General features: G+C 45.7%; 1 protein-coding gene across 1 annotated transcript in view; it reads right to left on the bottom strand.

Annotated features, from left to right (window-relative positions):
* Positions 1-6864: 6864 nt before the first annotated feature.
* Positions 6865-11366, bottom strand: part of TM9SF3 (transmembrane 9 superfamily member 3) — a 333675-nt gene continuing 329173 nt past the window's right edge. The window contains exon 15 of the mRNA XM_085603668.1: positions 6865-9279. Within this exon, the coding sequence (XP_085459794.1) occupies positions 9212-9279 (68 nt within the window). The 3' untranslated portion in view covers positions 6865-9211. The remainder of the gene's footprint in view (positions 9280-11366) is intronic.

The following is an 11366-nucleotide window of genomic DNA, read 5'->3' as shown; positions in this document are numbered from 1 at the left end:
GAAGGGAGGCCCCATCAGCCTTGTGAGAACGATATTTAAGTTCCACACAGGTGAGGGTGGTACTCTGGGGGGAATTATTCTTTTGAGGCCTTCCATGAAGGCTTTAATGGCAGGTACTCTGAAAAGCGATAGGTGCTGCCTGTTTTGTAAGTAAGCTGCAATTGCTGCGAGGTGTAGCCGAATGGATGTATAGGCTAGATTACACCTTTCTAGGTGGAGTAAGTAGCATATGATGTGTTGTATAGATATGTCTAGAGGATTGATTGTGTTATGGCAATAAACAACAAATCTTTTCCACTTGGCAGCGTAGCAGGCTCTAGTGGTAGGGCGTCTAGCTTCTCTGATGATGTTCATACAGTCAGGGAGAAAGTTTAGGTACCTGAATTCTAGGATTTCAGGAGCCAGATCGCAAGGTTGAGCTGAGCTGGGTCCGGGTGCCTGATCTCTCCATGGTTCTGGGTTAGGAGGCATGGTGAGAGGTGTAACTGTTGGTGCGGTACTACTGAGAGTTCCAGCAGCGTGGTGTACCACGGTTGTCTGGCCCACGTTGGAGCTACTAGGATCAGTGTGAGGGAGTGCTGTTGTAGCTTTCGCACCACTAATAGAATGAGTGGGAGAGGCGGAAAAGCGTACGCAAATTTGCCTGACCAGTTCATCCATATCGCATTTCCTTTGGACAATGGGTGTGGGTATCTGGCGGCGAAGCTTGGACATTTTGTGTTTTCGTGGGTGACGAAGAGGTCTATCTGTGGATGCCCCCACATTTGAAAGAACGGATGAAGAACCTGTGGGTGAAGTTCCCACTCGTGGATCTGTTGTGTCTGTCTGCTGAGCAGATCTGCCACGGTGTTTTGGACTCCTGGGACATGTTGAGCTAGGAGAAAGATTTTGTGGGGAATTGCCCATCTCCATATGCTCTGTGCTAATTGAGAGAGCTGTGGAGAGTGTGTGCCGTCTTGTTTTTGAATATAATACATGGCCGTCATGTTGTCTGTGCGAATGAGGACTGCCTTGCCTGAAATCTGTGTTTGAAAAGATTTCAGGGCTAGAAAGATCCCTAGTAACTCCAGATGGTTGATATGGAGTAACTTTTGTTGCGGCGTCCATGTGCCCTGCACTGTGAGGTGTAATAGATGAGCTCCCCAGCTGGAGAGCGATGCGTCCGTTGTTAGTATTATCTGGGGAACCGGGTCCAGGAACGGTCGACATTTGGAAGGTTTGTGGTGTTCCACCACTGCAGAGAGCGATGGGTGCGACCGTCTGCCAACACCAGATCGGTCAGTTGCCCCTGGACCTGGTTCCATTGGTGTGCTAAGAACTCTTGGAGTGGACGCATCTGGAGTCTTGCGTGGGGCACTATAAAAATGCAAGAGGCCATCATCCCTATCAGTTGCATAAACACTCGTGCTGGAAGGGAGTGTTGAGGCATGAATTTTTGTCGCAAAGAAGTTGTGGCAGAATGGGCGTGGTTTGTTTTGCCTCTGCCCTTGTTGTTGTTACCCCTGTAGCCGTCTCTTTGGTAACCTTTTGTAAAGGTGGTGTGAGTAGGGGACTTGTACGATGTGGATGCTGTGTCTGAGGAGTAGCCTCTGGATGCACTCCGAAAGGATGAGCGGCGAAAGGAGCGTCTGGGCGGGTGAGACTGTAAGGCCCCCATGGATTTTGCGGTATCCGTGTCCTTTTTCATCTTTTCTAAGGCCTCATCCACTTTTGGCCCGAATAGATGTTCCTGGTCAAAGGGATGGTTAAGGATAGAGGCTTGTACTTCTGGTTTAGACCCAGATACCCTTAACCAAGCATGACGACAGAGAAGGACGCTGGTGTTAATGGCCCTGGAGGCTGTGTCTGCTGCATCTAGGGCACAACGTATAGAGGTGTTTGTGATTGTTTTACCCTCTTGAATCACCTCGTTGGCTTTACTTTTATATTTTTCAGGGAGATGTTGCATTATGCTCTCTAATTGGTCATAATGAGCCCCGTCATATCTGGCCGGCAGTGCCCGAGTGTTTGCTATACGCCATATGTTGGCGGCCTGGGATGCTGTGCGTTTGCCTGAAGCATCTAGCAGTTTTGACTCCTTGTCAGGTGGTGGTGCATCACCTGACGCTTGCGAGTCTGCCCTTTTACGTGCCGTAGAGACCACTAAGGAATCTAGTGGCGCTGGTCCTCTGATGTAAGAGGGATCTGAGGGAACAGGTTTGTACTTCTTTTCGATACGTGGGGCAAGGACCCTGGCTCTAACTGGGTCTTTAAAAACTTCTGCCGCATGCTTTACCACCCCTTTGAGCATGGGCAGTATGGAGGTGGACCTCTGTGTAGTATCGAATGTGTCTAGGAGGAAATCTTCCTCCACAGGGTCATTATGTATGTCCACCCCATGATAATGTGCTGCTCTTTGCAGAAGATGGTCAAACCCTAATGAATCTTCTGGTGGAGATGGTCTAGAAGGGTAAATATCGTCTTGTGGGACGTTGGGGATATCTGGTATATGGTAATCGTCCCATGGATCTGGAGATCCTGTAGGGGTGGGGTCTTGTGGCACATCCCCTGTATCATAATATGGGTCCCCGTGATCATCATCGTCTGGAGACGGAGTAGGAGAACGACGAGGTGGGGGTGGAGGGGGTGGAGGTGGGGAAGGAGGAAGAGGTGGAGGAGGAGGGGATGGTATTCTGAACGGAGAGTCCTTCCTCTTTGGAGGCGGAGCAGGCTTCTCCAAATGTCTCTTCTTAGTAGAGTGTGTCAAATGTCCAGTTTTTAGATCCTTGGTAAGAGTTTTTTGCAAGGGATCCGGTGTAAATAGCTCTGGTGAGGTAATTTGGTCCGTCGGCACCGAAGGCGTCGGGACCGATGCTTTTTTAGGTTTTTCCGTGCCGGTTTGATGTTTAGAACCCGGCTTGGGACCCTCCGGTCTCTTGGTCGGCGCCGAAATAGGCTTCGGCTTGGAAGTGTCGGTGCCGGTGGCCTTGTGTGGTTTGGTCGGCACCGAAGATGGCGTCTGTGCCGAAGGGCTGGGTTTCGACCCCGAGGGCTTCAGTGCGGAACTCGGTGTCGAGGTGGAGGCCGTCTTCTTTTTCGGTGCCGAAGTGTGTTTCTCGGCACCGCTGGCAGGCTGGCTCGAGCCCGAGCCGCCGGAAGGCTTACTTGGCTTCTTCACCGGGCCCGAAGGTGGGGTGTGTGAAGCAGTGTCTCTGGTCTTGCCTAGGCCCGAAGGGGAAGGCGTGACCGAAGCCTTTTTGGGTGTCGGCGCGGGTGTGGGAGGGGGTAGATTGGTACTCACGACCCTCTGCGCCAGGGTGATGTCCTCCACATCTGACTCGTCGGCCTCGGAAGCGCTGACGGGGTCCTCTTCGGTACGATGATGTTCCGGATCGTCGATGTCATCTCCGAAGATGTCGACTGGAATGGACGTCGAGGAGTGTGCCATGTTCCTTCTAGGCCGGACAGTCTTGAGCCTCGTGTTCTGGGGAGAGGCAAAGGTTGCATACCTCATGAAGATCGGTGTGGGGAAATTTGGACCCACATCGAGGGCACTTTTTAAATGGAGTTCTTTCCATGAGCCAGGACCGGAGCCTGGGTAGGCCTGAATGCCGCCGATGACTGGAACCGAAGGTTTGTGTCGATGAGAAGGTGCGTTGATTGAAGAGATCGTGATCGAAACAATACAGCGATTGGGGTGAGGATTGCGCGTTGATCGTCGAACTGGAAGTTGTTCGGAAACGGAGCGCGAAGTATCACATCCGAGCCCGATGGCGGAAAAAAACAATCTGAGGATGGAGCCGAAGCCCATGCGCAATACCATCCAAAGGAGGAGTCACCGACCTCGTGACTTCCAAAGACTTTCCAAGAGGAAAAACAAACTGCAAACATTCGGGCCCAACACCAGATGGGGATCTATGCAAAAGTGTGTAATCTGCAGCTCATATGCCTCGAACATTGTGATTTTGGATTGGTGATTCCATGATTGGCATATTTGATTTACTGGTAAGTCCCTAGTACAGTACACTGTGTGTGCCCAGGCACTGTAAATCAAATGCCGCCAATGGGCCTGCAGCACTGATTGTGCCACCCACATGTGCAGTCTCTAAATATAACTCAGACCTGCCACTGCAGTGTCTGTGCGCAGTTTGTAACTGCCATGTTGACCTGGCAAGTGCACCCACTTGCCAGACCCTAATCTTCCCTTTTCTTACATTTAAGTCACCCCTAAGGTAGGCCCAAGGTCTCTCCGTGGGCAGGGTGCAGTGCATGTGAAAGGTAGGACATGTACTGAGGTGTGTGTGACATGTCCTGGTAGTGAATTACAGTGTATTTCGTTTTTCACTATGGAAAGGCTATGTGTCCTATAGGATTGAATGGGAGTTTGCATATAACATCTTATAAGCATATCTTCCCATGGGGACAAGATAGAAAATTGGAGTTTAGTATGCCTTAACTCAGAATGTAGAAATACCACTTTTAGAAAGTCTTTTCTTTCTTAGCCATCCAATGTGCCTCTGCTGATTTGTGTATTGACTGCCTGGCTTTCGAGTGACGGCCTGAGGATGTGCATTCTCTCACACAACCACGGGGGGGGGGGAGGGTTGCTGTGTGTCCAAAATTTCCTGGATGAGTCAGGGCTGGGCTGAATTCAGAGTAGTGGGAGGAGTTTTCACTAGCACCTGAATAGGCCTGGTCTGCCTTGGACAATGCTTGCTCCACCTCCTGCTTTGAAGCTGGACCACATAGGGCAGAACTGATTTGGACTAAGCACAGGGACGCTGCACCGAAAGAACAAAGGAATTTGCTGTATAAATAATGGGGCCCAGACTCCAGTATTTCAGATTACTGCTGAACTAAGGAACCTGCCAGGAAGAAGAGGTGGAAAAGCTGTCAGGAGGAACGGTTACTTTGTTGCTTGCTCTGCTGCTTCTGTCTTGGGCAGGGAAAGGACTGGATTGTACTTTCCTCATCCTGTTGTTAAAGAGTTTTCTCCAAGGGCTTGAAGTAGAGCGTGCCTCCTGTTGGGAGTCTCAGGGAGATAAAAGACTTCAGCGAACTTGCTGGAATCAAGGAGCCTGCCAAGAAGAAAAGCTGGAAGAACTGCCAGGAGGAGTACTGCCCCTTTTCTGTGTTGTTTCTTTGCTGGGTTGGCATCCAATTGCGGCTTCTGCCTTGGGCAGTGAAAGGACATAGACCGACCCTTCTTTACTTGTGCTGAGTATCTCCAATGGATTGAAGTAGAGCGTGCCTCCTGTTCTGAAGTCTCAGGGACTGCAAAGACTTCACCAACCTCTGTGTACCGCCTCTGGAACCATGGTTTCAGTTGCCACAATGAACCGAACAGCTGCTTGCACCGTAACCTGTGGGCACCACCCTCTGCACCGACTTTCTTCACTTCGCCATCCTGGTCTCACCAACGCCATTGCTGCACACTAACCGTGAATTCCGTGACCACAATGTGGATTGGGAGCACCACTCGTAAGTCTCACGACGCACCGCGCTGTCCCACACCGCAGTCTGGACCGACCGACAGCAGGTCCCCGCAACCAGCTGTCGCCTGGACCGTGATCAGTCAGCACCGCAACGAGCATCGCCTTTACTCCGCACCGCAGCTCTGGTCTCACCGAAGCCACAGAGCCGCTGCCTGCACCGCGACTTTAGGGCACCACAAGTCGCACCGCTACATTTTGCATCGCAACCGCGACAGTTGGCATGACCGGCTCCCACCACCGTGTTGGCCGCAACACATAAGGTACTGTTCACGAGTCTGCCGAAACCTCTGACCGACGCGGTCAGACAGAACTGTTGGATTCGGATTCTGTTTTCAGTACCGCGGTAGCACCGGACGGAGCTACGACTTCAAGGACCTACATTTTTAAAGTATTCTTGCGAAGTGGATATTTTTAAATAACTATATGTTGGATTTTTATCATTTTGGATATATAAAAATATTGGATATTTGTTATAATTTGGTGTGGTGTCCTTTTGTAGAGGTTTCACAATTTTACTATTGGTTATGCGCAAATGCTTTACATACTGCCTCTGAGATAAGCCTGACTGCTCGTGTCAAACTACCAAGGGGGTGAGCAGGGGTTATTTTAGGAGAGTAAAATCCCTTATCCTGACTAGAAGGAAGGGTCCCTACTTGGACAAAGGTGCAAACCATTGTCAACTAGAGACCCCCATTTCTAACAGCGTGAGAGTAAACTCAGAGCTTCAGAGGGGAACTATATACAGTTACAGACGCCTGCAACAAAATTAGACCACTGCTGCACCTCTGGTTCTAGTTTAGTGTTCTGCTATGTGGACAATTTCTAAAATGGCCCATGGTCTTTTATACTCCAGGTGAGACTGGCCACACAGTCTCACATGGAGTAAGCCCACTATTAGGCTTTTAAAAGGTACCTTGGGGATATTAACACAAGAGGAAGCATGCAAACTATGCTAGCACATATTACAGAAGTGCAATGCCACACGTATGACCTCACAGAACACAGTGCAATGTGCTGGGCTCAGTACACTGGTGCGCTAACCTTTGGCCTCTGAGAACCACTCCAGTGACTACTTTTAGGGTAATAAAGTCCCATACATAGAAATGAAATGTAGGCTGGGGATGTACAAGTGCTATCTTCAAGGGGCAAAATGACCAAACAATATGAAGGAATTGGATCTTGAGGTTACACCGGAAATGGTACTAAAAACATTTACTAACTCAACGTCTTAATTTACATGTGACAAGGCTATAGATTAAAAAGTAACACAAAACACATTATCTAAAAGATTAGCATTTTGTTGCACGAACAGTACAGGAAATTGCGGATTACTTGTGTTAACTTGCTGAACAACTTAACACATTTCAGAAAGCTTAACTTCAAAGTCTACTTTAGGAAATCGAAATTTTGTTTATTTTATTCAGGCAAAACAATTACTGATCCAGCACCCAAGCCATAAATGGTCTATGTGCTCTTAAAAGTTTGCATTGGTGCTATTGTTTACATTTAGATACCCACAATCAACACATTGACTTACAATGTTTTTGTGTTCATTCCCATGATCGATTTGAGTGCAGCAGTTTTACAAGTAATGTATAAACATGGCCTAACTTAAGCAAGCCTTCAGGTTGGGACCTTATAACCAATCCTACCCCCATCAAACAAAGTGAAAAGTCAAGCTGAAGTCAAAATTAAAAGATATGTTAGCTGAATTTTAAATAAGAAATATGAAGTTGTTTTAAGCTTATACCCCCAAATATTGCATGCTGCGTCAATTAGGAGCAATTGCTGAACGTTCATTGAGATCTTAGGGTATATATGTAAATACTGTGCTTAGATTTTGATTCAAAATGTAAAGCTACAAGACTTGACTCCTCGTCACTTGCTAGCAAAACATCTGTATTGTTTCTGTTGATTTGAAACAGACAAAAAAACTAAAAATTCAAATATGATTATTAGGAAGTTAATTTTAAAATTCACTGTTCTGCTTAGCACACTTTCTAAGCACACATTTACGGTCCATTTTGAACACGTCTTCAGAAATCAATATTTAAACAATTGAAACAAACGGTTAGGGCAGGAACTGTTTCTGTATTACGGAGACACAAGAAAATGGTAGGTAGAAAAATAATTCAACCAAACCAGTTTACCAAACAATTAATTATTCTGAGTGAAATATCCCAATATTAATTTACTTCTTTTTAAGTAATTGAAATTGTTAAACTAAAACACAATCCTCAACAGTCACAATTGGTATTTTCCCCAGTATCTAAGTCATCCAGGCCTCTACCTAATTCAAATATCTTGATCCACAAGATGATCCTTCCCCACTACAGAAGTGGTCTGGACAGAGGAAACCAGTGCATTTTTGTTTATACTCTGAACAGTGTATCATAAACACCTAACAAGGATACAAACACTGTAAAAAATTGGTATTTAACAAATGTTCTTTTTTAAATAGTAGAAACATATATTTCCACAAGGGGTAACAATTGGTTTCTGAAAGTTTATTTCAGTTTTTTGAACATGTCATAAAGCACCTGTGCTTTAGATGTTCTGGATGTTCAGGCAAGTTTAACAAAAATTAAATGCTCTAAATTGCAAATCTGACATTGCAGTTTCTGAAAAGGAACATAGCAAAAACCATGACAAACACGCATCTGTGGAGAAATCATTGTTTCATGCAGTGGCAAGCAAGATGAAAAAAGCCACTTAAATTCACACATTTGTACATGGAATCATCATCAGAAAAAAGTACTCTGTAGTAAATCTGTACATCCAAATACATTTGGGATCTACACCTAAGTTACATTATTTAATGTTATATACACACATAACCCCTTTAATATCATAAGTAGAGCCTTCATTTAAACCCAAACAATACATGAACAAATTTAAGACTAACTTGGGGAGAAAAAGGAGATCATTTTAGGCATTGTTATAAATTGTTTTGTTTAATCTAGACCTCAGAATGTGTAATAAAAACAAAGAACCTCTTCATTTAACATTTTGCCTTCTAACTGTACAGAGACTTGCAGTGCAGATGCAGAGAACCGTCCCTCCTCTCCAGAGTATCTTCTTTGGATGGATTGTAAAGATGTAGCACAATATTTATTTTTTGAAGATAAATACATGGGAAGTTGGTCCAACTACATGGAAAGCTGATATATAATACATGCACATTTTATTCTCCCCCATTTTTTAACAAATGGTGCATTTGTTGATACAGCCCAAAAACAAAAAAACACCCAGAATCAAAATATAAAACATACCACTCTCCCTACAATGGCATTATTTAGAAAAAAAATATTCTTTTAGGGACAGCATTTTAACATCTTTAAAAAATGCTGGGTGCCTAGAAGACGTCAAATCACTTCTTTTAGAAGCTGAGCTTCCCCTTTTTTTATTCAGTGGAACAAATGTGTGAAATAAACTGTTTGTCCTCTTCACTGAAGAGAGCTAGTCTATTCATCTTAAATGAGCTTGTTTTTGGGGCCATTAGCATTGGTAATGCCTACTGCAAATAACCCACACATTTGTTGTGAACAGTTGGTGAAAGCAGTCAGTAAGAACACAGGATCAATGAAAGAGATGCTACTTTAAGCCATCCACAAAATGGAGACCCACACAGTACCAGTGCTAAAACCCAGTCTCTTCTTGCTTTTCTGTTTTTGTGCAAGCTCCACCCCCCCAAAAAGCAGTAACGGATCCAGAGTTCCCATATTTTTCCTTGATTCTTAATCAATTTTTACATTAGTGTATATTTTTCTCACAAAGGCACTTGTTCCCATGTAACCAATAGCTCCTGTAAAAGAATAACATTGGTTTAGATTCTCTGACAAAAAAGCGTAAGCAATAGTTTTAACAAAGTGAAAAGGAACAATAATTCACAGTCTATAGTTCAGGCTGCTTTTATAGGTCACCAATGATAGATTATATTAAGAATATAAAATATGTAAAATAATGTTTTAATTAACAAGATGAGATAAGTGAAGACACCAACTACTAACGATATGCTCCTCTGCATGCAATTTACTATCTGATACTTTGCTGAATAGACAGCGAAATGATTTGTGCAAAAGGTGAGACACAGAAGAGTACCGGTGTGTTGTGGGGGGTTGGCTGGGGGACAAGGAACACTAGGAAAAGAAATAAGACATACACTCTACAAATGTCCTTAGACCAATATAGCAGCTAGTCTAACACTTGCAATGACTTATATTATCCTGCTAACCCAATACCTGGCGCTCAATCTCCCTGCCTTCCCTGGTTTTTGAATTGTTGGCTTATTCCTCGAAGCCAATATCATGGTGTCACCATCCTGGCTTCATCAAGGCATAGAGGCAACGGGTGACTCCTGATTATGGCTGTCCTGTTTGGCCAGTGGGCCTGACAATTTGGACACCTGCCTCTCTGGCATGCCCAAACAAGTCATCCAAGACATGCAAAGCAACTTTCACTTCTACTCCATTAGTCAACACCATTCCCACCTCTTCCCAGTAATCCAATATGCCGGAGAGGTGCATGTACAAAGTTTTTAGTTACATGGATTTATATGTGGTGTATTCAAAACACAGTAAAACCTTCTAACAATGTTGTGTAACCCAGGCACCAACTTTATACCTACCTATATAATGTCCTTGTGGGGAGGAGTGGAAGGTAACCCATAAGTTTTCCACATGATACCACCACCAACCTAGTGGGCTTGCAGAACCCATGAGGTAAAAGTGAAAGCCTTCTTTCCATGCCTTCTCTATGGTACCAGGAGGTGCTACAGAAGGCAGCTGTGTCCAGTCCCTTTGAACTTCTATTTGGCCACCCTGTACGTGGACCACTCAGTTTTGCAAAGGAGGGTTAGGAGCAAGCTCCCACGATACCCCCTCAAGAAGTAGTGAACTACATGTTGGCCCTCCGGTCTCAGAAGAAGTGCTTCTGGAAAGAGGCCACAAGGAACCTAACATTGGAACAACCACAAGGCCACTATTGCGGACTCTCAACCTGGACAGAAACTGTGGGTGCTGGTGCCTGTTGAGCCCTGGGCCTTTAAGAATCGGTAAACCGGGCCTTATGAGGTGAAGGAACAGAAAGTCAAGGTATCCTACCTAGTGGACCTCAAGACATCCAGGAACCCCTTAAGGGTCCTGCATGTGAATGACCTCTAGGCCCAATTTGAGAGTCCCTAAGTCCCAGACAGAGCCCCTCTTGACCGGTCTTCCAGGGAGCAAGATGGGTCAGTGGAAGGAATTGTCCTCTCCTGGGAGTGGCTGAGCCCTCCTGTAGTCACTGGTACCATAGGCTGCCCCCACCAGGTGCCAGTCCAGAACTTAGGTTCTGTGTGGATCATAGGGGTGTCAATTAAGTCACAAAGACTCATGCTCACCTCATTCCCAGAGATGATGAGCTCAATCATCAGTTGGGAGTTGCCAAGTTCATGAGTACCTCTGATCTGACATCAAGGTACTGGCAGACTGCCTTAACCGAGGAGGCCAAGGAGAGGTAGGCAATCTCCACCCCTAAAAGCCACTTTCAAGTTAGAGTAATGCCTTTTAGCTTAAAGGATACCCCGCCACTTTCTACAGGCAGGTCGATCAGTCCTGGCTGATTGGAGAACTTTAGTGCCGACAACCCGATGGTGGCAAGGTACAACTTCTCCAGCCAAAGATACAGACCATCCTGGCTTGGGAACACCAGGACCATCCCACACTTGCCCCAAGACCCAGACTTAAGTGAGAGCCCTCTTAGGCCTCACTGGATATTACAGATTTGTTAAGAGGTATGACACCAGTGTTGCCCCTTTAACTGACCTGACTTCTAAGAAGCAGTTCAATAAGGTGAAATGGACAGCGTGGGGGGGAGAAAGAGTTGAACACCCTGAAAGAAGCCACGGGCACA

The sequence above is a fragment of the Triturus cristatus genome, chromosome 1_2 (genome assembly GCF_964204655.1).
Source record: "Triturus cristatus chromosome 1_2, aTriCri1.1, whole genome shotgun sequence".
Classification (NCBI taxonomy): domain Eukaryota; kingdom Metazoa; phylum Chordata; class Amphibia; order Caudata; family Salamandridae; genus Triturus; species Triturus cristatus.
Note: the sequence above shows the minus strand (reverse complement) of the source record. Positions and strands in the feature narration are given on the sequence as shown.